Below are 27,163 nucleotides of genomic sequence, written 5' to 3'. Positions count from 1 at the left end.
CCGGTTCCGCGGCCCTGAGTCCCGCCTCGTTTCATCCTGCCGCCGGGGCTCGGGGTCCCAGCTCTGCCTGCGCCAGGCGGGCTGCGCCAGTGAGTGTTGGGGAGGGGGACCCGCCGCGCGGTGTTCCGTTACCCTGGGCCTGGCCCCACGCAGCGCTGCCCCGGTGGCGGGGCCTGGGGAGGGGCGGGAGCCGCGGCGGCAGGGCCCGCTCGGAGCGGGGGGGCCCGGGGGAGCGGGGGATGAGCTGCGCGGGGCTGGGAGGGAGCGGAGTGAACCCGTGGCTGCGGCCGGTGTGAAATAAGTGTTGTGTTTTTGCACAGGCGGACGCGGGAGAGAGCCCTGGTGCGGTGCCTGCTCTCGGGAGGAGGTGCCGCCATGGGGAACCAGCTGGCTGGCATCGCCCCCTCGCAGATCCTCTCGGTGGACAGTTACTTCTCAGACATCCACGACTTCGAATACGACAAGAGCCTGGGGAGCACCCGCTTCTTCAAGGTCGCCCGAGCCAAGCACCGGGAGGGGCTGGTGGTCGTGAAGGTGTTCGCCATTCAGGATCCGACCTTACCCCTGACGAGCTACAAGCAAGAGCTGGAGGAGCTGAAAATAAGGTTACATTCGGCACAGAACTGCCTTCCCTTCCAGAAAGCGACCCTCTCTGAGAAGGCTGCGATGCTTTTCAGACAGTATGTACGGGACAACCTGTATGATCGAATTAGTACCAGGCCGTTCCTGAACAACATTGAAAAAAGGTGGATCGCTTTCCAGATCCTTACTGCGGTGGACCAAGCGCACAAATCTGGAGTCCGCCATGGGGACATTAAAACAGAGAACATCATGGTGACCAGCTGGAACTGGGTTCTTCTAACTGACTTTGCCAGTTTTAAACCAACTTATCTTCCTGAAGACAATCCTGCTGACTTCAATTATTTCTTTGACACATCACGGAGGAGAACATGTTACATCGCTCCCGAGCGCTTTGTCGATGGCAGTATGTTTGCTATGGAGTTGGAAAACATGCGGGACCCTTCAACTCCATTGGTAGACTTGGCAAATAGCAATCAGCGAACAAGAGGGGAGTTAAAACGTGCAATGGATATCTTTTCTGCAGGTACTTGGAGCCATCGAGAGAGACCAGTGTGTGGTTTATGATTGTGTGTCAGGATGCAGAAAAGCTTATCTGGGGTTTTGGGGTTTTTTTTGGTTCTCTTTTTTACAGTGGGCTTAGAGAACAGCACATGGAAAAACTTGCATATTTTAAGCATAAGACCCAACCCCAAACCCTTAATTCACAGAAAAAGTATAGACACAATAAAGTAAGCTACATAACTTAAGTGCATCACCATGTTATCTGAGGAGGGAAATCACAAACTGTTCTGTTATGGCTCAACTCTGTCCTGGGAAAGAGATGGTTCTGCAAGCGACAGACCATCATCTTCTTGTTGCTGAGGTTCCAGGGATGCATAGCATGTCCCTCATGGGACCCAAGAGGAGGAACTAGTCAGTGGTTCACTGAAGGTCCAGCTGACCTGGGGACTGAGCCAGCTTTCAGGGTAATTTGGCAATATTGGCTTTAGAAGCCCCTTCTCATTTTGTTTTCTTCACAGGCAGGAAGTTGGATAACTAAGTAAGCTCCTGTCATAGTCCCATTTGCAAATATTTGATAGAGTCCGACTGTGGGAGCCTGTCTTGAGTCTTGGGCTTGTCTTGAGCTTGCCTTGAGCAGTTTGAAAGCCATAAGTTTGGCCTTTTTTTTTTCTTTTTTTTTTTTCTTAAAGTGATTGAAAATTTGAATTTAAAGGTAATGGTTACTTCATTTTACAAGCTACTCTTATAGCCAAACTTCCAGGGTACTCCACTGATAAAGCAAGATGCTGACCATTGGGAGCAAACTGCAGGAGTGGGACCTTTGAAGAGAATGTACATCATGTACACAGCAAAGGGGGCCATGTTTTTCAGTCGTTATTTCTCAACTGTGCTTATGAGCTTGTGTGAATGAATATATGCTGTCTCCCAGCATCACCGTGGAAGTGGAGGTTATTTCTTTACCTTTTGTAAAAGGGCTGCTTAGTTTTGACCTACTGCCCCATCCATGCTGACTTGCGGGCACTCTTCCACGTGAGAGTGATGTGGGTTCCTTTTCTGGTGGTGTATTTTCCAGCTGGCAGGTGGATGAAGTGACTACCTCATGCTTCCTAGTTGCAAACTTCTCTGCTGTTGGCATGTTTGAAATAAAATACTTGGGAGATATTTCAGGCATCAAGTGTAAAAGCCAGTTTTTGGAGCTTGAGAAGCTTTCTCCTTTCCACAAGTTAATTTGGCAACTCATTTGCCTCATTCTTAATCAAGCTATGAGTCGCATAGGGTTTGTTCTTGCCTGCATATAGAAAGAAAAGTTAAAGTGTCTGTTTATAATCCTCTGACATCTTTGAAATTTTGTTGTTGTTGTTGTTCCCCAGGCTGTGTAATAGCAGAGCTCTTCACAGAAGGTGTACCCTTGTTTGATTTATCTCAGCTTTTGGCTTACAGAAATGGCCTCTTTTCCCCTGATCAAGTCCTAAACAAAATTGAAGATTGTAGTATCAGAGAACTGGTAAGGATGACTACAGCATTAGAACCATTTGTGTGATGTGTTTGTAGTTTATTTCACCTACTTTGGTGACAAATTGCTTATTGTTTGGGTTGGTTTTTTTTTTTGTATTACAAATGTCTAAACCTTTAATCTTTCTCTCCCACTCCCTCCTACTTCTGCCTTTCTCAAGGTCACTCAGATGGTCCATCGTGAGCCAGATAAACGCTTAGCAGCTGAAGATTATTTGAAACAGCAACGTAACAATGCATTTCCTGAAATATTTTACACTTTCCTTCAGCCTTACATGGCCCAGTTTGCCAAGGAAACGTTTGTATCAGCAGATGAACGTATATTGGTCATACGTAAAGATCTGGACAACATCATTCACAATCTCTGTGGGCATGATCGCACAGAGAAAGCCGAGGGAGAGACAAAAGAGAATGGGCTGGTTATTCTAGTGTCTATGATAACTTCCTGTTTACAGACTCTCAAATACTGTGATTCAAAACTGGCTGCTTTGGAACTGATTCTTCATTTAGCACCAAGATTAAGTGTAGAGATTCTTCTGGATCGTATTACTCCTTATCTGTTACATTTCAGCAACGACTCTGTGCCCAGGGTGAGGGCAGAATCTGTGAGGACACTAACTAAAGTTCTTGCTCTCGTCAAAGAGGTGCCACGCAATGACATTAACATTTACCCAGAATACATTCTGCCAGGCATTGCACACTTGGCCCAGGATGAAGCCACCATTGTCAGACTTGCGTATGCTGGTAAGAGGAAATCCAGTCAAAACTCCAAATCTTGGGCTTTTCTGTATTTTTTTTAACTGGTTTCTTCTCTGTTCAAAATCATTACATAGCTTGCTGTTTCTATTTCAGTAAATCTTCCCAGAAGTCTCAGAAATTACTGCAGGTAAAGACACCTGTATTCACTTAAGCTAACTGGTGCAGGTAGTGGCAGCAACTTAATTATTAATGAGTTGACTTATACTAACAGATGAGTTTCCAGTGTAGATCTGTACCCAGAGTAAATAATTACATTTTAAATAGTTGACAAAATGTGTTCGCTCTCTGCTAGATGAGTTAACTTTTTTTAAAATTAACATTCATTCTTCTGTGTAGTTCTGCATGTAAAAGCAACTTGCAGAATGTATACTTGTGCTTTGGGCTAGGGCCTGGATGTAGCACACAGCAGGTCTGCCCACAGCTAAGGTAGGGGGTCAGAGTGCAGAGCCTCATGCTCAGGGAAGCAGCCCTGGCTTTATTCCCTGGGTAAGCAAGAGAGTAACAAAGAAATGTACTCGTCCAAGCAGTCTTTGTGTAGCTAAGTATGTGAACAGGGCTTTCTGAGCTTGCCTACCCTTTGCTGCTTTTACTAATTTGTCTTAATGGACGTTTCATTAGCTCAGATTGTTTGCTTAGAGTGGCCTGATTGAACTGAGTAAATATGAATCTAACTTAAAGCATCAGTGTGTTGCTATGCTTCAGAGTTATTTTCCCACAAAATGAAATTTGATATTCAGGGGCTGAAATTACATTATTTGCTATGTGGAAGGACTGGCTTATACTGTAGTTTCTTTGTACGTTATTCAGATATGAGTTCTGCCTGGTTCAGGAAGAAGCTTTGTAGTCATGCCCATATTTGCCATTTATGATGTACCCTTGTTTGCTATGACTGGGATATTTTTTAAGTGTGCTGGTTTTGTTTTTGTTTTAAAGTTATAAATGCAGAATTCAGTTGAAAATGTCTCGGGTGATATTTTTCTTTTGTTTACGAAGTAAGCTGATAAAATAATTATTAAAGACAAAGTATAGTTAATGAATAGAACCAATTGCTTTTGGTCACCTTGATCTACATTTAGGGCTTTATGAAAGAACCATTTTTTCATGCCTTTTATTTGTAGATTAGAGAAAAAAAATCTTGTAACATTATAGTCTATTTGTAATAAATTTTTAAATGAACTAATATAAAGCTGAACTTGTTAAATAAGCTGAAATGGAAGAAACAAAATGCAATCTCCTTTTCTGCAAGTGCAAAAAGGCTACAGGTCTCAGTACCTGTAGAGTCGAGTTGCATCTGCTTACACAAAGGTTCTCTCTGTGTTCAGCAATTTGACTTTATTTTCAAACTGAGTACAGCCAGAATATTTTCTGAAATTTAGAAAGGTTATTTGAACTGTAGATTGTTAAGTCTGATTAAATTGCCTTAATTTCAAATAGCTTTTTTTTTTAAGAAAGCAATTTAAATTTCAAATACATATATATTTAAAGGTCATCTACTACCTGAGTTAACTTGTGTTACTATAGCACATTTTTTGGAAGTGGTCAGACTGGTGACTTACAGGATTTGATCTGGGTTGTGGAGAGGCTCCACTGGCACGCTGCTGTTGTCTTGGACGACACTCAGAATGGCTGTTTAAGTGGGACTTCTGCCTTGATGGGATTATTCCTGTGCCAGGAGTGGCCTGACCCATATAATATAGCCTGAGTTGCTTCGGCAGCTTCCAGACAGTGCAGAACGGTGCCAAATGGCATGGATAGATATGGGGACAAATGTTCTAAAAGTGGAATCCAGCCCTCAAGGGTAACCCTGTTATTCCCTAGGATACATATCCTGGCATGGTGGTTTTGTTGTTTTGTTGCAGTCTACCATGTGGGCATGTTAGTTAATTCAGGTTGATTGGCCTTTAAGTTCTATCAAGTTATTTAGTCATTAGCCTAAGATTAGGCTAATGGGTGGCATTTAGGGCTAGTTTTAGAAGGCTGAAATTAGTCCTTGTTACCTTGATATCTTTACAATTTTTTCACTTGTTTACATGACAAAAGTACCATGTGATTTGATGTACTTGGTAGCTTTGCTGGGGTCCGGGTCAACAGAAATGGGTTGACCAGAGCATGTTGTGTAATTTCAATCCCATTTGCCCATCGTGACTGGTATTGTAAGTGGTTATAATCTCTCATCGGGGGATCATCAGACTGATGTAAATTGGCCAAGTAGAACAATTCATAACCAAAATATTTTCCTTTGCAGAAAACATAGCATTGTTGGCAGAAACAGCTCTGAGATTTCTGGAGTTAGTACAGCTGAAAAATCTGAACATGGAAAATGAACCAAATGGTGAAGAAATGGATGAAACGTCTCACCCTAGTGATAACTATGACACAGGTAATGTCACTTCTACCTACCTTGCCTGCTTATAATAGCAGATCATGGCCAAAAGCTCCTAGTTAGCACTTCCCATTTAATAGGAAGACTAAGCTTAAAGAGATGAAGAAGAATGCTTTGCCTCTACCAGCCCCAAAGCGTGTGTGTTACTGCTTAATGCAGAAAGATACCTCTGTTCTGAACATTGTGAAAGACAAGTATATAAATGAGCACACTTTTCTTCTTCAGAAGTTCTCCAGGTATAACTGATGCTGGCTGCATATCCAGCTTCACTCACAGTCTCGTGAACAAGTCAGCTGCAAAAACGTCTGTATTCCAAATACCACTTCCATTGAAGCAGCAGGCAGTGTTAGCTTTGAAAAACCTGTCTAATTCTAGCATAGTCATAGTACTGTATTTTTCAGTTGTTCTTCCTTTTCTGTTCCTATGCCTGGCAATTCTTGTCTATCTTTTTGCCTGAAGATGCTGAATCTATGGATGCCAGTGGGCAGTAACACTGCTGTCTGTGCTATTGTAACTGTTGCACAGAGAAGGAGTTACAATCCTAAGGATGGCTTTTATTTTTCTTTCCCTTGGGAAGGAGGGATGGTAATAAGTGACCTTTGTGTCAGCTTCAGTGCCTTTTAGCGATGCATAGATTTCCAGAACAATGCCGGGCAAGCCTTCAAAGCTGGGAAGAGTTCATGGTTAAAAACTGTCATATATCTTTTGGGCTAAGTAGATCAATCTGTGACTAATCATAATTGGTAAACATCCCACACATACTCCACTTGATAGGGAAAAAGCCATGTTTCAATTATCTCTTAACTAGTTGCAGAATGATATTTCAAAAAACCAAAACAAACCTACCAAAACCAAACACAAAAAAATCCCCTTCAAGTTCCTTCACATAAGGCATGGGGTGCTCAGAATTGCTGGGGAGTGAGAGAGGAAGCCCCATTGTACAGGCTGTATTTCTAAGAAATACCATCCCCTATCCCTCAAAATAGATTGGAGATGAAAGAAGTAACTCAAGGAAGAAAGAAGTTTGAATAGGTTTTTTTTTTTTTCACCCTTTTAAAAACTAAGCATGAGAAATTTGAACTGAGGAGGCATTTTTCTCATGTGACTGACAGACAGAGTCACGATAGAAAGGAAATTAACTGGTCTTCTGACTGCAGGCAAATGGTAATCAACCCTGCAAACCTGGGACAGCAGTGGCTGAAATTTTTGTGCTACTTGTTTGAGAACCTCCCTTGTACGGCTTTCAGTAATAGCCAGTGTATTAACAATTCCATTATTTCCATTTAATAGAAATTTTTTTGTTGTTGCAATGTGGAGTAGAAGCCACAAGGTCATCTTCAAATTTTTTGTCGGTATTGTTAGGGTAAATGCTGATATTTAATGAAATTGGAAGTACTCACTTTTTCAAGTACTGTTTATTCCTCTCTGTATCCTTAATGAAGCCAATCTATCTACCTAACTAAAAAGATACTCCTGATCTGTTGTCAGTTCACAAATTTTGAAACTCAGTCAAATAAACATAGGAAACCAGAATTGCCTTGAAGCATTTTGTTTACTGTTGTAACATTGCTGCTGACTCATTCTGATGCTTCTTCACATCTACATTTCACCTATATATATAATGAGATGGATCATCTTAGTTGAAGTTATGACAAGTTTAGAATATATTGCTCTGGTAAGAAAGTCTCATATTTCTATACTCTTTGGCTTTGCCACCATCTCATGCTCAGTCTGAAGTCTTTGGTAAGCCAGTCATTGGAATTGTTGAGGTTCTGTTGCATTGCCCATCTTACTGAGTCAGGTGTTCTTCAGGATGACCTATCGGTGTAACTCCTTTGGCAGCAGGTAGTACACATGCATATATTGTGTCTCACCAGCCTAAATGTTCATCCTGTTGTCTCTTGCAGAGTTGCAAGCCTTACATGAAATGGTCCAGCAGAAAGTTGTGACTTTGCTAAGTGACCCGGAGAATATCGTGAAACAAACACTGATGGAAAATGGAATAACACGTCTCTGTGTCTTTTTTGGACGTCAGAAAGCCAATGATGTTCTTCTGTCTCATATGATCACTTTCTTAAATGATAAGAATGACTGGCACCTTCGAGGAGCTTTCTTTGACAGCATTGTTGGTAAGTGTTTGGTTTCAGCCAGACAGAGTAGAGAGATAATAATGTAAATAAATTAATTTTTGCATATCCTGGAAACTGTTAACAGTCATATAAAAGTCCTTTCTTAAAAAGATTTCTATAATTTATGGGAAAAGACTTTGCTGAATTATTGGGTGTAAATGTTTCCTTAGGGAGTGAAGACAAAACAATGTAAATACAAATATATTTTTTTTTTAGTCCAAATACTTAACACAAATGAGACTGAGGCATTTAAGCCTAGGTTAGATTAAAGTAAAAAATAAACTTTAAATGCTATTTTTTTTGAGTCTTTGCTAAAGCCACTAACTCAAAAAGCTAAATTATGACAAGTAAATACTAAGATTTCTGCAAGCTGTCTAGTAGATGCCACATGTGTGCATGGTCCCATTAACTTCAGTAGACCTGTTCATACAATGAAAACTATGCATTGGTATAGGCTAAAATTATAATTTGAAAAAAACTTTTAGTGCCTTAAAACCTCACTTAAAGATTCCTGTCAGGTCAGAAAACTTAATAAATATTTTAAAAATCTTACTTGCAGCTGTTAACTATATCTAATGTTGCATATATGTAGGAAATTATTCCACAAGACTATTGCTGAGAGTCAGTGCTCCGGATGTGTGGCTCAAGAAAACTTTCCCATTGCAGTAGCTGGGGGGAAAGTAGTACTTCAGGTACATGGGCAAGAAAACCAAGCATGATCAAACTTCCAGCAGGGCCATTATGGTAGGCACATGTTCCATTATGACTGGAAGCCATAAAATGCTGAGCTGGCAAACCCTGCCAAGATGTGATGCCAATAACTTGCCAGAATTTGTTTAGAAGGAGCAGTGGGGTAGCTAAAGCACAGGCACAGTATCCTGGCTTCTTGCAAAAGACATGTAGAGAGATGTGAGGCAATTAAGTGTAAAAGTCAAGACATGTAACTTATATTTTTAACTTCTCCTCTTCCAGTATCTGTTCAAAACCTCCACAGAAGAATACAGAAAAAGTTCAAAATTTATATTTCTGTTTTACACTGTTTTACTTAAAGCTTTTGCACATCTTTAAAACTGAGCTCTCTAACTCATGTTTAAGTATATGCAGGCGCTGCTGCCTGTGGCTGTGGGCAGATGTCCTTCTGTAAAAGTGGCACTGAGGGAATTTCTCTTACCTGTGCTATTTCTCCCTTATTCCTCTCTTCCTTTTAGCAACTGGTTGCAAAGCCCAGCATTAATACATGAGCAAGTATATCGATTATTACCTTGTTAGAGTAAAAGTGATAAAGCTATTTTATGTTTCATATTGATTCTGATGGGAAGACATTGAATTTTCTGGTATTTATCAATCCCAAATAACTGGGTTAGAAGCAGAGGCAGTTACGGTCTATGCTGTGTACCACATATGACAGTAGCAACAATAAGCCTGAGCTATTCAATGAAAAACTAATTTTTTTCTCTTGAGAACAATCAGAGGACCTGCCCAGTTGTTTGTGGGAAGGAATGTTAGCTTGATGGATTTAAAGCTAGAGGAAAGATCAGAAATCCAACAAGGACCACCTCCCTGAACGTTGCCAGAGATTAATTATTGTAGATGGATTTTCTAATCCAAACAAGCAATTCCAGATGACAGTTTCACATGGCCAGTGGCTAGTTTTCATGTGGGAAAGGAAAAAGAATAGGAAAACAGTTTCTCTTACTGCGATGCAGTTGATATATTTTTGTCCAGCAGCTTCAAAGGAGTTACTTTCATTTTGCTTTTGATCTTGGCTTCTTTCTAAGATTTTGAAATATATTTTAAAATTGGGTTTATTTTTGAAACTAGGGTCAAGGTGGTTTCATGATGGCAAACAATTTGAGACTAGTAAACTAAACAGCAAATCTTGCAGCCATTTCAGGCTGGAAGAGTTTTAGAAGATTGTTCTAAAAGTTCCTTTTTGACTATAAGTGATTCTTTCCTTTGTGGCTAAGTGAATGTATGTTATAGACTTTCTCTGCTGATAATTAGTCCAGTATCCCATTCAGTCTTTTCAGGAGTCCGAGTGATACTCAAATTACAATCACTGCTAAGTTAAAAGACAAAATCCTGCTAACAGAACCTTTCACTGTTGTTCACTTTCCTTTCCATGTACCAATGCAGGCACTGCCATCAGGAGCACTGCTGGTTTTGCTCTCCTGTTTCAGACTTCTGCTGGCCAGCTGTGTGCTGACATCTATGCCTGGCATCTGGAAGGACCTTTGCAGATACAGGGATCTGCTTTTATCAAACAGTTTTCTGAATATTGGTCTAACTTTGAATGAAAAGCAGCTTTTTTTTTTTTTTTCTACTGATTAATACCTGTTTTGAGAAGTCTCTGTGGGATAGCAATTTTAAACTTTGAGGAAACACAAGGAAGTACTGCTTTGGATTTTTAGATGTTCTTTTTATGTTTCAGGTGTTGCTGCTTATGTTGGCTGGCAAAGCTCATCAATACTGAAACCTCTGCTTCAGCAAGGTCTCAGTGATGCTGAAGAGTTTGTCATTTATAAAGCCCTCAATGCTCTTACTTGTATGTGCCAGTTGGGGCTCTTGCAGAAGCCCCATATTTATGAGTTTGCTTGTGATATTGGTAAGTACTACATAAAGCTTCACTGTCAGCTTAGCTGTCCAATATGCAAACCTATAGTACTATTTTGGAATCTACTCAAAATGGTGTTAATGAACTATTGCTAGTTGGACCATGTTAGTGCTCAGAACTCTAAAATAGTAATTTTGGTGGAACAAATTGAAAGCATCTTCTCTGATTTTATATAGGACAGCAGCAAACAACACTTAGTTTAAAACCTCTCTGCTTTAAGATCTTTCCTTGTTCTTCATGCCAACTGCCTATAAAGAAAAACTTCTGGTTACTCCTGGAAGTTGAACAGGCACATAAATTGCAAACTCTTACCGATCAGCCTTTGATGAAGGGGGGAATCCAGTCCTTTGGACAATACGTGATCCTTTCTTACCCTATTTCTAACATCATAAAAACCCGTTTAACTCAATAGAACCTTGAATACAGAGTTGGTTTCTCCTTCCTCATCAGGCTTATCAGTTTAATTTAGATGTGCCCAAGATCTGCCAGCTATTTATAGAAATGAAAATACCAACTGATCTTTTGAGATATAGTCTGCTTCTTCCTAATGTTATCGCTTTTCAAAAGCACTCAGAATTTGGGGCAAATGATCTGTGATTACATCTCATGACTAGATGCAGTCCCTTGATTACAACCCACATAATTGAGATGGACTTCTGAGTCTGATAATCTTACAATGCAAGTAGTGACTATTCAAGGAAGAGAGGGCAAGAAGGAAGGAATAACGTATTTACTTAAAAAGAATAAATTACTGGTATTAGGATTCTCCATAATTGTCCAGAGTAAGGTTGAGATTTATTTTTTTATTAGTCTCCTTTGCAAATCTGGAGTTGACAATTAGGGATTGCAAGGAATAAATAGGAAAAATATGCTTTTTGGCAACAGCAAGGAAGCTGAGCAGCACAGGCACGGTGAAGTCCATGAACTAATTTTCTCAGTATGAGTGTTTTAACCTTGGTGCTCTGCAAGAGCAAAGACTTAGTTTGGGGGTAATTCTCAGGGAAGGAAATGGCATCACAGGCCACCATGTACAGGATGATCCCTTCTCTTTAATATGAACGATGTATTTTAACAGCCCGATTTTCTTTCAGCACCTTTCCTGTGTCATCCTAATCTTTGGATACGTTACGGTGCAGTTGGATTTATCACTGTAGTAGCACAGTATTTGAATATCGCTGATGTCTACTGCAAGCTAATGCCATACCTCCATTCTTTTATCACACAACCAATAATACAGGTAAGACTTCAAATAATACTAATGTGAATATATCTTGACTAGTCATAATTCTTAAGTCTGTCTTGGCCGTGGTCCTGGCTACAAGAACAGGGAAAGAGAATGGAGAAAATCTGATATGACCAAAACAGGAAGATATTATTTTCATGAAAGGAGAGAAGTAGAATCTAGATTATTGGCACAAAAATTATTGCACATGATTAAGTCCTACATGATTTTTTGTTATTGTAAGTTTGAAAGCATCTCTTCAGGACTGAGCTGGAAACTGGTTTTTAGAACATGCCTTCAGAGGAAGAGATTGTGTTTTATATTAATATTTGCAGATGTCCAGTTACTGACTTTCAGGCTAGGAAAAAAAGCGCAAACATTGTAGGCATGAGATGACAGCATTTACTGCTAGATTTCCCCATGTTTATATGGACATCATCCTCCTCCATGTTGACTGGTCTCTCTTCTGAATTGCAGATAGATAAAGAAATAGTCCTGCTAAGTGTACTTAAAGAGCCTGTTAGCCGTTCCATATTTGATTATGTCTTAAGATCAAAGGATATCACAAGCCTCTTCCGACACCTTCAGATGCGTCAGAAGAAGAGGAATGGTGCTCTCCCTGACTGCCCACCCCCAGAGGACCCTGCCATTGCACAGCTGTTGAAGAAGCTACTTTCACAAGTGATTGTTTTTTATTTGTACTTTCAAAGTCAGGCTCGAGATTCTTGGGCTCTGTATGTCTCCACAGACACTAACCTTGCAGTTGCTGGTCTGAGGTTCTGATCCTGCAAACCATTGACTTCACTGATTTCAGTATATGCTTGTAGGACAGAGTTCAGAAGTTAAGGAAGATTCTGAAAAGATTTGCCAGAAATAGGGCAACCTTACATTTGGATTTCCCAAATACATCCTCTTTTTAAAGACTTCAGTTGTATGTTTCAGATTTCTGACACATCTGTGATGGTATCAGTGTTACAGAATATGTGCTGTGTATTGTGTTGGAGAGAAGAGTATGCATTTGTTGAACAGATAGACATGCAAGTAACAGTGCAAAAGCCAAAGGGAGCTGGAAAGTGTTGAGGCTTGTATGTGACGAAGGGAACACTAAGAATCACCCACACAAAGTAGTGAGAACTGGGAAGAGGAAGGACTGCAGCTGAGGGGCGGGGGGTGTCAAGTTTGGTTTGGGTTCCCCCCCCCCCCCCTTTTTTTTTCTTATGGCTTGTGGGCTGTAAGCATGGCCTAGGTGGCAACAAAGCAGATTGCACCAGACAGCGATCCGATATTAAATGCTGTTTTGCCCTTGCACTATTCCTAGCCCTGTTCCTGAGGATGAAAGATATTCTTATACTACAGCAGCTTACCCAAAGTCTTATATGAGTGATAGACTGATGTCTTGAACTCTGGACATGTGCTCTCTCCTTCCACTTCTGAGCCAGTCATTAATCTTACTGCCTCTTACATCTTCATGCCTTGATGCATGTTCTTGTTCAAAAGTAAATAATAATATCTTTTCTTTTATTCTATAGGGGATGACTGAGGAGGAAGAAGACAAACTGATAGCACTGAAGGACTTTATGTTAAAATCAAATAAAGCTAAAGCCAATATAGTGGATCAGAGCCACCTGCATGACAGCAGTCAGAAAGGGGTGATTGACTTGTCAGCTCTGGGAATAACTGGGAGACAAGTGGATCTTGTTAAAACAAAGCAGGAGTCTGACGACAAACGTGGTTGGTATATGTTGTGGTCTGTATAGCTAAAGTATAGCCTTTCTTTCAGGGTCAGAGAATTAAGTCTTTAATTTACTCAGCAAGTGTTCTCAGTAATTCAGCCTACATAAATATCACCATCCTCGCTGAATTTGCAGTAAGAAAATTACTGCTGCTGTTTGAAATGTGAGGTGCTGAAATGCTCTCTGGATCAGTGAAAGATGGGGATATTTTGCCCCTGAGAGTATTTGAATTAGTTTGACTGCATTTGTAGTAGTAATATGCATAGGATGTTTAGCTGATTGTGACAAACAGGACTGTAGTGACCCATAGTAACAGTGTAAATTATGAAGGTTACATTTCTGCTATCTCTGTTTCTTCTCAAGAAGTGATGAGCTCTCTAACTGTGAAAATCCAGGATGTTTTCATGAGATAGCCTGGAGAAAACTGAGGCCTAGGTGTGATGCTGAAACAGGCTGGCACTGAGGAGTGCCAACTGTTGCTCACCCACCAAGTACGTGCTTTTTGACCTTAGGGTTCTTTAGCTGCTCATCCACACCCATTTTACTTTGTTGCCTGCTCCTCTTTCAGCTTGAAAAACTTCTTATATTTCCTTGTTCAGCTTTGAAATCCACTTGCTGCTAACTCTATTCCAGTTCTCTGTATCCTCAAAATTCTTCTCTTCCAGACAGTGAGCTTCCTCTTTTGTCTGTCAAGATTGTAAGGCTCTCCTGTGTACACCACTGATAGGTTCTGTGTTTTCAGATTTAAAAATACAGAAATATCTGCAAACCAGATAGCTATTGCCATCTTATTTACAGACTTAAGATGCTAATTCACAATTGTTTTGCGTATCATTTTAAAGGAAAGTACTTAAGTACAGGATTTTTCAGGTTTTTGCATCCTGTGGAGTGAGGAGTAGACAGGATTTAAAAGTTAGTATATGAATCTGTATTTGAACTGATTGACTTCACCCCAGACTGTCACCTGCAAAGTCTTCATGCTTTTAACTTCTTCACTGACTTTGTCCAAATTTAATTTTCCCTATGTTTTCATTTTGCTTTCTATATTTTACAGTTTTAAGTGACTCCAGAGGAATGCTGAAAATAAATAAATTTCCTATTTACAGATAACATTCTTGAATCTACAGGTGATGTTGTGATTGTGATGGAAAACTGATTGTATTTGACACTGACAATGATTTGCATACTGTGCTGTTACAAATTTACCCGTCTTATGCCAGTAATGGAGTAACTCTCATAAGAAAAAATTGTCCTGTGGAGTCTAATCCTGCAGCCTTCTAGATGCAAAAATTTCCCCATACTGGAATGATTTAGTGCATAAGTCAACTGTAGGATTAAGAAGGTTATAAACAGAGCGCTTTCCATGTGTGTTCTGTTTGCCTCATAAATCCCTGTCAGCAGGCTTAAACAACCTAGCATTATGTTTTTCTCTATTAACTTTATAAATAAAAAAATTGGCACGTAAACATTGGACTCGCATGTAGTCTGAAAGTAATGACCAGCCTGAGTGAATGTTGTCATGATTATGTTTTTTTTCCTCTCCCTCCTCCTCCCTGCTGATTGCTTATAGCTAGAAAACATGTAAAGCAAGATTCAAATGTAAATGAAGAATGGAAAAGCATGTTTGGGTCCCTGGAACCAACTAACATCTCCCAGCCAGTACCCAAAGGACATGGGCAAACTACTGATCCTGAAGCCATCCAGGCTGGGAAACCACTTCGTTCAGAGTCCTCAGCTGGCATTTGTGCCACTTTGTCGTCCTCCCCACAGGTATTGCTGAAACATACTATCTTTGCAACTTAAACTGAAATGATTCAATTGTTTTAGAGCCAAGTGGTACTACAGGGATGTGGTGGTTTCTTTTCTTTGGAGGTTATTTTACACTGGTACTATTCCCTGGCGTCTTCTCCAGCAGAGTAGCTGACTTTCAAGTTCTTATTTTTAAAATAGCGATTGAGAGAGGATGGAAATAAGTTTGGTCACTTGAACAGAAGAGCTTCACTAACAAATAGATGCCTTGCATGAAGTGATGGGGCTTTGTGGATTAGCCGCTTATTAGGTAAGCTGTTCTGGCAGGGAAGACTTTTCCTCAAATTGCATGCCCTGATACATGTGGGAAGAGAAGAGCTGTCATGATTTTAACTTGGAACTGGTGTATCACATCATAGCTGCATTTAGGCATCCCGTACCTGTAACACTTAGTACTGGCTACAGAAGGATGGACTGAGAGCCCTGCAGGCTGTGGAGTCATCTCTTGACACTGAACACTGTTTTCTGTTTGGTTTCTAGTTGGAGATTAACTTCTGCTAGCTGCTACAGGGAAACGCTTCACACTTTTATTTTGAAGCCCAATATAAACAAAGGATTGTTCAAGACCTAACCTGTAATTCTGTCAGTCTTGAGGGCAATAACTGCTTCTGTAATAATCACATTAAGATGTGTGCATGGCACATTAGTTTCTACAAATAGAATACAGAACAGACTAGGCAAACAGGGTAGAATAATGGTTAAGCTTTTCTATAAATAATAATTTTCACTATTTTTAATTGTTTTCATGCAAGCATGAAATTTTTAAAATGCTAATTCATTGCTAATTGATTCAATAAAAAAGATTTTTTCTACTTTTCTTCAGTGTGATCCAGTAATCTTAAGAGCAGGATTTATCTGTGTGTGGAATGTAAGGCATATATTTTTAAGTGCTTATCTCTTACAGGCATCTGATGGAACAGTTTTTCAACCCAGGAAACTGACCATGCAGGTACTGAGCAGTACAGCATCCCCATCTGCACACCAGTTACGCATCACCACTTGCAAAACTGAACTTCAGCAGTTGATCCAGCAGAAGCGAGAACAGTGTAATGCAGAGAGACTTGCCAAACAGATGATGGAGAATGCTGAGTGGGAGAGCAAGCCCCCACCTCCAGGTAAATCACAGGCCACTGAAGTTATTATACAAAAAAAAAAAAAAAAAAAAAATCATTTGAGTCAAAACATCATTGTGTCAAGGAAAAAGTGCAAAAGATGAGGAAAAGAGGAAATTATTAGTTTACGAAACGTGCCTGCTATGCAGAACATCTGTTTGGCAAAATACATGCATGACCTATGAAAGAGGGTCTGGAACCTAGATCTTGACCTTTGCAGTAACTGACCCAAACCACTGGTCTGAAGCCCAGGTTGTGCACTCTGTTCCAGTCAGTTTTCTGAAGTGGGTTGTTTGTTGGGTCTGCTGTATATGCCAGATAACTTGCCATCCTGTAACAGCCTGTAGCTTGATTTGGGCAAGGGGAGAAACACTTGGGAAATGTGTTTTGTCTGGGGTGGCTCCAGATTTTCAGGCATCCTGTGAGTGTTGTAACCTCTTGGCCAGGTTTTCTTACCCAGTGGCACACATACTGGGGTGGGCTGTTTGAGCTGCCCTTGTTTACAAAGGAGCCTGTCCCAACCAGCAGTGGTGACAGTGACACAGTGCCCAGCCATAGAGGAGATGTGTATTCTCATACTACATTGTTGCTTTCAGAAGGGAAGGAGAGACATTTTACCTCTTGTTCCTCCTTGTTCTTCCCTGGTAGCAACACTCAGGTTCTGCTAATTAGGGCTCTGGCAGCCACTCTGGGAGAATATGTACAACTTTAAATCACAGTCATCTTCCTGTGGCCACAATTGAAATTTTGAAGCTCCAAACTGAGATTGGGGGTTACTCAGATTAGTCCTCAGCATTTTCTGCTGGTGTTCTCCACTCCATGTTCTTGTTGCTGGGTAACCCATATGGAGGTTTTTAAGTGGCCTATACTAATAGGTGTTCATGTGCTTAAACTCCAGATGTTGACAGCAGAGTCTGTACCAGCTAGGCTTGTAGTAATCAACACAGTGATGCTAAAGTCTTTTGGGAAACCTAGCATTAAACATACATATCTGGGTGTATACAGCTGCTGTGTCAAGGGAAGTAGTAGAAAATCATCAGGAAAATACTCCAACCAGATAGTGTTCGAACATAGCTAACTTTGACTGGCTAAGCCACATGTTTGTCTTCTGAAGAGAGTTTTACAACCTATGAAATAACACGTCTCAATAGAAGCAGCTGACCTGCTCTGCCATGCAAGTGTGTGCCAGAAGAATGTTCTTATTTAAAATTTGTGTCTTATTCTGAAATTTGCTGTGGTCTGTCCTTCACTATCATCATCTGCTGTTAATCCTTTGGTAAAGTAGATGCCTGTTAGAAGTGCAGCCAGATACTTCTGCATTGCTTATTTCAGAGGAGGAAACATCACACAAATGTGGGCAATTTCTTGGCCAGAGTTATTTCATGGCAGCTCAACTCCTCAATTTCTTTTTGAAGGACTGAAGTAAATTTTCTCTGGGATTTAGAAGAGCTGTTACTTCATTTTACTAGGTATGTAAGGCTGACAGTGGAGCATGTAGTGCAACACTGAGCCTGTCAGTTCAAGCACTCTACAGACAATCTAGGAGCTTAAGTCTGTTCAAACGTGTTGCTCGTTATGTGCATTTTGGGCATATATGGGATTGCCATTTGCAGCACAGCAGTCTGCATGCTGGTATCTGTACAAAGGCTACATAGAAGGGCTCTTTGTGATTTCACTGAGTGTACATGGAACCCTTACCCAGATCTGCCAAGAGGGTTTAGCTTAGAGTTGGACAAATGGGCTTTTGCCTTTAATATTTAAAATGCCTTAGCTCTGTTTCCAGTGCCTTCCATGCTTTGCAGCTGTAATGACTATATCATGTTATAGCTGTTGGTGGATGGGATCAGGGAGATTTTCATGTTCCTAATTAACTTATGAAATCAACACCAAAATTTATGGTTTTGTTTTTCCTTGTAGGATGGCATCCCAAAGGATTGTTGGTAGCTCACCTTCATGAACACAAGTCTGCGGTGAACCGTATTCGGGTCTCTGATGAACACTCCATTTTTGCCACCTGCTCAAATGATGGCACAGTGAAAATCTGGAACGGCCAAAAAATGGAAGGAAAAACCACTACAACCAGGTAGCTTTAAAACTTGTGGGATTTGGGGGCTGCTATTCTAGAGTGCAAAATAAAGTAGAGTGGGGAGCAAAATATGAATCACTTGTGCTGGAGATATCAGTAATGAAATATACTGGTGTTCCTTGCACATGCAGCTATAAAATATTAGGTTGCTGTTTCAATTAGTTAATAAAAGAAAAAAAATGCTAGCAAATGCAAAGGGATTGCTTCACAGTTGTATTTACAGGCTTTTTGGTTTCATTTCTATACATACATAAATATATTCTGGTGCTGCTGTTTAAAGCCATCTGAGTTTTTTGGAACAAATTAACTTTATGTTTAACTGTCTCATCCACTGATACTTGATGCAGGAAAGCTGTATTGCTGGTTGAAACACAGGTGGTATGGTATGCTACTTCGATATAGATCTAGGTTAGGCTTTTATTTTACTGGTAAACAGATGTATGCTTCTGCAGTTGGAGACTGTCATAACCTAGACGTTCAAAGATGGAGAGTTAAGCTTGAAGAGGCAACACAGGCTTTGTTGCTTTCTGATTTTGGAACACTTATAAAATGTTATTTTCAGAGCACTCTCAAGAGCCATTGGGCTTAAGTAGGTGTTTGAGAGAAGTAATTTTTTTTTTTTTTTTTTTTTTTTTTTTTAAAGTGGGACAAAAAAAATTTCCTTTTTTTTCCTCTCCTTCTCTCTCTCTCCCTCTGTACTGTTTAGATCAATTTTGACATACTCTCGGATTGGAGGACATGTAAAGACACTTACATTCTGCCAAGGCTCCCATTACTTGGCTATAGCTTCGGATAATGGTGCCATCCAGCTTCTTGGTATTGAAGCTTCAAAGCTCCCTAAATCTCCTAAAATTCATCCAATACAAAGCAGGTATGTACTTAGAGCGGTTAAATCTCACCACAGATCTCAAGCTGTTACTATGTTCCTCGATTAGATTGCTTGATATGCTCTAGGCTTCCTGCTGGCTGAGCCCAGGCTGTATTGGAAGGCTGTACTCCATGACCTTATCCTGCTTCATAAAGAAAGGTTGAAAGGCAACTGTGCAGGACTGAGAAATCATAGCTCTAGGTTATTGGTGCCTCTGGTGTCACTGGACTCATTATAAGCTTGAAATAGTCAGTCTGAATAGTTCTTTTATTTATGCACTGGAATAGGTAGTTTATTGCCTCCTCTGTTACAACGTTAATACTTATAAGGTAATTTTGGAGGTTCTTTTACAGGTCATTAGATAAATGTTTACAAATGTACAACATGTGGTTTGGCCTCAGACCTGCAATTTTTTTCTCTCAGGCTTTTCATGTGAGTAAGGTGGCAAAGATACGGGGGATGGGATACTATTTAGGGGAGTCTTTGGGGGTGATTTAGCTTTTTCTTACCTCTCTCCATATGAGCAGTTTTTGAATATTTAGCACAGATTCAACAACTTAATCTTCCAGCTTGAGTGAGGGACATGTCCAGGCCCCAGCAAATCTAGCAACCATCTCAAAGACCTCTTTTCTGTCTAAAGTAAAAGTAAGGTATCTGTCTCAAATGTTCTCTTTTATTTGGGGTTAAGTTCAGAAATTAAATAAGCCAAATCTAATGGAGACTGAAGCTACAAACTAGATTTTTCTTTTTGCTATACACTGCATTTGTGCCTGAAGAAGGTGTCCATTTGCGCACACAGTAAGTGATTGATGACAGTGCTGGCAGTGTAACATGGAGAGGGGTGTTCCTGCCTGTAAACTCTGGGTAGATGAATATCTGATAAACATGAAGTATGAATGGGAGAGAAATATCAAACACACTTGAGACACCCAGAGCACAGAGCTATGTTTATGTTTGTAAAGAGCTGCTGACAGCATTTTAATAGCCTGTAGAAGGCTTGTAGGCCCTATCAGCCTAAAGGCTTGAGAAAGCATAAGCGTCTGTTGTACTAAAATTGGAAAGTTGTTTCTGGCAAATGCCTTGAGAAGTGACCTGAAGAGGAAAATGCTATTCAGCATTAGCTATTGGAAGGAGTCTTAAACTTGCAGGCAATCATATCTGTTTCTAAAGTAGTTTATTCTTTTAACCCAGGTCCTTAGATCTGAAGGATGATGGCTGTGTGGTAGATATGCATCACTTCAATTCAGGAGCCCAGTCAGTACTGGCTTATGGTACAGTTAATGGATCTCTAGTTGGATGGGACTTGCGGTCTAGCAGCAATGCTTGGACACTGAAACATGATTTGAAGTTAGGCCTCATAACTTCATTTGCTGTGGATATACACCAATGCTGGCTCTGTATTGGTAAGCCTATATTTCTTGGTAGCTTCTCTTTATCTCTTCTGGTTTTTCTTTACAACAACTATAGCTCAAGCTTTTGCTTGATCTGATTCAACTAGAATGTGCTTTTCTCAAACAAGAGGAGAGAAATACCTCCTGATCTATTTGTGGGAGGTATTCTGCCCTCTAAGTATTTGAGGCTGAAGCCACCTTGCTAGGAACAGAGTACAAGGATATGGGCAAAACCCCCATGTATTTATTCCTCTGACTATGGGAAGCTTTCTCTCACCAGGAACAAGCAATGGTACTATGGCATGCTGGGACATGAGGTTTCAGTTGCCTATCTCCAGCCATTCTCATCCTTCCAAGGCCAGAATCAGACGCCTGCTCATGCATCCTGTCTATCAGTCCTGGGTAATTGCAGGTAAAAGATGTCTTAAACTTACCTCACAGTTGCCAGAGATTGTGATTAAAGCAGCTTCTGTTTCAGCTTCTGCTTCAGGCCCTGGGGGGAGTTGTGGGTTTTGGTTTTTTTCCTTCCTTGTAGTTTTTCTTGTGCTTTGCTTGGGGAGAGGAAAAAGGGAAGGTTCATAGTTGTGTTCTGCCACTGTGCTCTTCCTGGCTTTTTGAAATTAGAGAGAGAAAGGGAAGGGGGGAAAAAAATAGTGTTAAGCCGTTATGAAAATGACAGACAGCCTTTACAATTCTCATCTTCTGGGCGTTACAGTTCTCATGAGGGTCCCTCCCTGTGTGCTGTCTACCACATCACTTTTTAAGGACAAAATTTTATAAAAGACAAAACCCAAAATCGTGACATACATTGAAGTTGATGGGAATTCTGCCACTGCTTTCAGTGCCTGTGTAGAGCAAACACTGAAAGGTTGTCCTGTTCCATTTCCCACTTGAATCTAACCCAGCTGTGTCATGGGTTAAAGCTTTCAAAAATCTCCCAAGATTCCTCATCTGGTACACTCACAGCGGCTTTGTCCTCACTGCATGTAGCGCTGTCTTATACTTTTAAGTGTTTGTGTCAGGAACACATTCTGAAATGGACAAGTAGCTTAAACTAATCCTACAATAACAAAATTGATAAAGTTGCTGTAAAACAAGAGTAATTTGAGTTTCATATTTTACTTCCTTCTTAGGCTTCACTTCTTATTTTAGTTATTAACCACCCTGGGAGATAAAAAAAAATTATTGAAAAAATACGCAAATAAAGCAAGCTTCTCTGTACTTTCTAGTTTTTCTTCCCTGCTAAAGAATAAATAAGTGCCAAAGTTCATCACTTTGGAATACTATTTAAAAGTCCTTGCCTGCTAGGTTGCTGCCAGACATGTAAACAATCACTTGAACAGAATTCTTTGCCTGTCCACACTAAACAAGAGTGTGGAACATCATTGTAGTTGCTGAACTCTGTAACTTTGGATTGCTCTTACCTGCTCAGGAGTAATCTCCGAAGTCCCTGATGACCATGCTGAACAGACCATCCATCCTTCTCCAAGAAGGGTGAGAAGTTTTCTAGGGAGGAAACTGAGGTTTTAATACCTTTTAAAAAGGGTTGAAGATTAAAGCAGGTTTCATTTAAGCTCTCTTAAATGAGGCACTTTCACTCTAGGGAAGCTTCACTAAGCAGTAAAACCAACAAAACACATGCATGGCTTTACTGCTAAAGCAAGACTAACACAAATGCTGCAGAGAGCAAGTGGAGAGTCTCTCTATATCATACCCTCTGTATCATGTCAGTAGAACGCAGGTATCGAGAGCCAACTGACCTGTTTTATATTTTTTTTGCATTGGAAATATCTTTCCTATAGCTGTTCAAGGCAATAATGAAGTCTCCATGTGGGATATGGAAACTGGTGATCGACGCTTCACTTTGTGGGCCAGCAGTGCACCTCCTCTTTCAGAACTGCAGGTCTGGTCATGGGGTTTGGGGGGTTTTTTTTGGTTTTTTTTTCCTCCTCCTGTTTCTGTTCTGGAGCTGGGGCTAGAACAACCTCAGACTCCATGCTCTGCGTCAGTATAGTTACCTGTCTCTATGGCCTTGCCAGTTTGGCACCAGGAACTTGCCCTGGGATTTATTTTGGCACCATAATTGTTTTGCTGTCAAAGTTAAATCCCCTTTGTAAAACAGCACTGTAACCTGAATCTTCATTGGTATCTTTCCATCTCTGGAATGTACTTGTAACACTCACTCGCTATAGCCAGTCACGTTCCTATAGAAAACCAGTGAGCTGGTCAAGCCTGTAATGATTATGGCAAAGGCAAAATTCATGGTATGGCATCTTGTACTTACTTTTACTTGTTGTTTCTGGGTTTGTGCATACTTCAATAAGCATCTGCTTTTTTGCATGTTCTTTCTGTAATATAATGCCATTACTACACTCAGCTGTTAGTTTAAAGCATGAAGTTCCTCCTCTTCAAGGAGTTAATTGGGGAAGGAGCAATCTGGGATATCTTTCTTAAAACACAAATATATACACAAAAATAACCACAGCTGTTTCTATAAATGTTGTAAATGCGGATCTGGAATCTATCTAAACTTGAATTTGTACGTGCTACAAAGATTGCATGTTCAGTTCATTTTGGTCACAGACTTCACACACAGGGAACTTGTGATTCAGGCTAGGTTTCTGTTACATGTCTGTCCCTTAATGCCTTCGTAGTATAAAAACTTGAGCATGCTTTTCAGCATGATATGCCTGCCTGATTCTGTTAGAAACAATCTCTCTCACTTGCCATCACTGAGAATGTAATTTCCAAGATACCAAAAAGGCATTATGCAGACTTATATCTGTTGCATTGCTCTGTGAAACATAACGAATAAAAGGAAGCAATTTGTCTTAATATATTAAGATGTGACCTGCTAACAAACTAATTTGACATTGTCAGAAACATTTGAAAATTGGGTGGAGGGATGGGTGGATGAATGTGGTAAAGAATGCACTCTCTTTGTGAAGCGTGGCAACAGCTATTGGTGATAATTTATTTTTATATATCCCTTTTCCCTACCAGCCTTCTCCTCACAGCATCCATGGAATATACTGTAGTCCAGCATCTGGTAATCCCATATTACTGACAGCAGGCTCAGACATGAAAATAAGGTAATAAAACCAACAATGTTTTTGTTTTACACCTTCCCCTCTACCCCTGCTGGTGTACTAAATTTTGCCAAGTATTGCTTAAGTAAGCTCCAAGAAGTCAAAACAATAATGCTGAAGATGTGTTTGTGAGTAAGCATCAGTGAGATGAGAGAATTGTTCTCAGCAAAAATAGTGCAAAACTCGGTGCTTCTCTGAAACACAATGTGTACCCTTCTGTAAAGTTCTTGATAGGCTGCGTGACAAGAAACAAAACAATAACTTGTGTAAGCTTGATATGACTGATTTCTCTGTATCACTCTCTTCCGCTATGTGTAGAAAGAATGAGTGCCCACTCATTTTCGTTGTAAGAGCAAGACAGCTTTTAAACAGCTGTATTAAGGTGATAAAATTTAACATCTCAACTTGATTTTGTTTGTTTGTGTTTAGGTTTTGGGATCTAGCCTACCCTGAGAGATCGTATGTTGTTGCCGGAAGTCCTAATTGTCCATCTGTTTCCTACTACAGGAAGATAATTGAGGGCACAGAGGTGGTTCAGGTATTTTGCTGTGTTTGATAGGCACCTATTCTGCTTGCATTTTGGATGGTGCTGTGGGTTACATTAATTGCATGATGGCTTTAATTATAACTATCTCACTCTTACCTTTTATGGATGGTGTCAGCATTGCATTTTCAGGCAGTTAGGAAGAAGTTATTTTAAAAGAAAAAAATCAGTTGTTTTTGACAGAATTAGGCTTACCAAGTAATACTTAACATGCAGAAGCCAGAGTCACATTTCTTTTGGGATATTGAAATCTAGTGTCTTAACACTTTTGATTTTGATTAAGTCTTTGGAATGTCTTTTGTGTAGTATCTTAGCAAGGCATTGTGAGACATATTGGGACCAAAATAATATGGTAGCAGAACTCTGCAGTTTTTATTACATCCTTCAGAGTGACTTTTGGAACTGACATTGTTACTAGTTGTTTGCACAGTGTTTTGTTTCAGTGCAATTGAATGAATACTACTTCAAAGGTGACTGTTAAAAAAAAAAAAAGTCCAAGTCAGTGAGGGTCTACCTGTGCACCATGATATTTGAGTGTTTCCTGTGAAGTTCTTAATTATATTCATGCTATTGAAATAGTTTTTAGAACCGTGGAAAGCTAAGATGTATGTGTTGCTGTAGCTTCCCTCCCTATTCCCCAAAGGACTATCAAATCTTAGTAGTTAGTGTCATTGAAATAAATATGAGGAAAAAACATTCTTTTCCTAGTCAGAAAGCTATAATGTCAGTTCAGATTAAGACTTAGGTTGTGTATGATGAAAAGAAATGAATCAAGGAGTAATTCTAAGAAAACCATCAAAGGGTGGGAGATTTTGGGTTGGGTTTGTTTGTTTCTTTATTTGTTTGTTTTAAGAGGTTTTTTGATCTTTTTGCAACCTAGTATGTGTGATAATTGCCCTTTTCAAATGCTTACCTTTGTGTAAATAATATTTCTTACTTTGTACAGGAAATTCAAAACAAGCAAAAACTGGGTCCTACCGATGAGACCCCTCGGAAGGGTCCAGAGTCTCTGCCCGTTGGACATCATGATATTATCACAGATATCGCAACTTTCCAGACCACACAAGGGTTTATAGTAACTGCATCAAGGGATGGAATTGTTAAAGTGTGGAAATAAAAGTTGTACTAATATATAGTATGTAAATGTTTGTAATAAAGAAATAGTATTATAATAAAAATTTCAAGGACTCTTTCCAGATCATGGAGTAGAATGGACTTTAAAGACTATAAAGGTTATCTGTATCCTATCACTCTGTTAGCAGTTCTTAATCATTTCTTTTATTAAAGATGTTTGGTATCTACAGCATTTCCTTGAAATACCAAGCAGTCTATGAAGAAATTGTTTAGCCTGGTTTTGCCTACATTGTTCTTCAAGGATATTTCAGAAAATGATTTAAAGACGTTCCACATTACACATTCTAAATGTGCAAAAAGCAAAGAGCTGGTCCAAGTACTTCAGTATCTAGCTGCCCCTATGTTGAATTTGAGAAATGAAATAAGAATCAGTGTACTAATGTGCCTGTACATTCTAATAACTATAATAAAGTCCACTTGAGCTTCCCTGTTTGGTACTTGGGTCTCTTTAAATGCATTGTTCCTCTGCAGTGATTCTGTAGTCTCAGCTGCCAGAGCCATTGGGCTGTTAATTGTAGTTTGAGATCAGCTTAACCTTGTGTCAGATCCTCAACTGTACTTTGTGCCTTGTATCCACCTTGCTTTTGACTTGAGTCTAATGCTAAGCTCTGCTGTGGTGGGAGCCTAGAACAGCACCACTAGGATGGTGTTCTCTATCATTCAGTATGGATATCAGAAATAGCCAAAACACAAGGTTTCAGGAGGCAGTTCTGGAGGTCAGACAGGAGCAGTGACCTTTCTCACCAGTCTTCTACTGTCTGATCCAGCTTTTCAGTCTCCCTGTCTTAAGCTTTATCCTATGAGGTAACTCATTCTTTACCTGCATTTCCAGTTTCTGCTTTACAGGGACAGAAGGTTATTTACCCCTAAAACAGGTGATTCACCCCCTCTCCAGGGATGGACTCAGAAGGTCACTGGCAACAAACAGCACTAATTTGACAAACAATTTTTGAGCATGGCTGGAAACAAATAGAAGCCTACTGCTCTGCAGAGTGTCTACTGGAAGCAGGGAATGCTCTTGTGAATTGGGTTCAATGAAAAGACAATGCAAGAAATACATGACTTGTTTAAAAAGAGTCTCAGAATTCACTGGAGAAAGAAACTTAACTAAGGATGACTGCTTTTAGAGACTCTACCTGCTTTTTGTTAGAGACTGCATTACTTGGATAATTTAGTGCAGCAGGCAGAAGTTGCCTGAAGTTTTAACATGTTAAAAAGAGGAAGTGAGCTCAAGAACAGTGTGACATTTCTATGCACACCTTTCTGCTCTCTGTTGTGCTACACAAAGTTTTTTCTTTGCTTGTATAGGGGAGCTGATACTGCGTATGAGATTAAATATTTTGCCTCTTTATCTTGTATGAACTCGGTAATGAGGTAGGTTTTCTCAGTCCACTTGTATTGCAGAGTAGCAAGGAAAAGTTTGTACTACTGTTGTATCCATTTGGCATGCAGTTCTAAACAGATCCTTATACACCTGAAAGGAATCACCGCTTCAGCTACATTGGTTGGTGAATGGTTTTGCCCTTTCACAAAATAGTTCGATGAAAGAAGTTGAATGGGGCAGGGGGGGGCAGAGGGGCTAGGTATTGTAATGCACTGACACCATATGAAGCTTGTGAGATATTTTAAGTAGTATCGAACACAGGACTGTTTTGTATGGTGACTATCATAGAATCATAGAATGGTTTGGGTTAG

The 27,163-nt window shown here is 40.0% G+C and overlaps 1 protein-coding gene across 1 annotated transcript; it reads left to right on the top strand.

Annotated features, from left to right (window-relative positions):
* On the top strand, positions 1-25,889 carry PIK3R4 (phosphoinositide-3-kinase, regulatory subunit 4). Its single transcript, XM_010567986.1, has 20 exons — positions 1-89; positions 321-1,105; positions 2,454-2,587; positions 2,757-3,339; positions 5,600-5,734; positions 7,645-7,866; positions 10,298-10,471; positions 11,572-11,717; positions 12,180-12,383; positions 13,232-13,433; positions 15,006-15,205; positions 16,149-16,359; positions 18,274-18,439; positions 19,149-19,313; positions 20,502-20,713; positions 20,982-21,113; positions 22,504-22,604; positions 23,705-23,793; positions 24,220-24,328; positions 25,281-25,889. The coding sequence occupies exons 2-20, from the start codon at positions 376-378 to the stop codon at positions 25,449-25,451; spliced, it is 4,086 nt and encodes a 1,361-aa protein (XP_010566288.1). The 5' UTR covers positions 1-89; positions 321-375; the 3' UTR covers positions 25,452-25,889.
* Positions 25,890-27,163: the final 1,274 nt, after the last annotated feature.

The sequence above is a fragment of the Haliaeetus leucocephalus genome, unplaced genomic scaffold (assembly GCF_000737465.1).
Source record: "Haliaeetus leucocephalus isolate CR32 unplaced genomic scaffold, Haliaeetus_leucocephalus-4.0 Scaffold234, whole genome shotgun sequence".
Taxonomy (NCBI): Eukaryota; Metazoa; Chordata; class Aves; order Accipitriformes; family Accipitridae; genus Haliaeetus; species Haliaeetus leucocephalus.
This window is presented reverse-complemented; position numbering and strand designations above follow the sequence as displayed.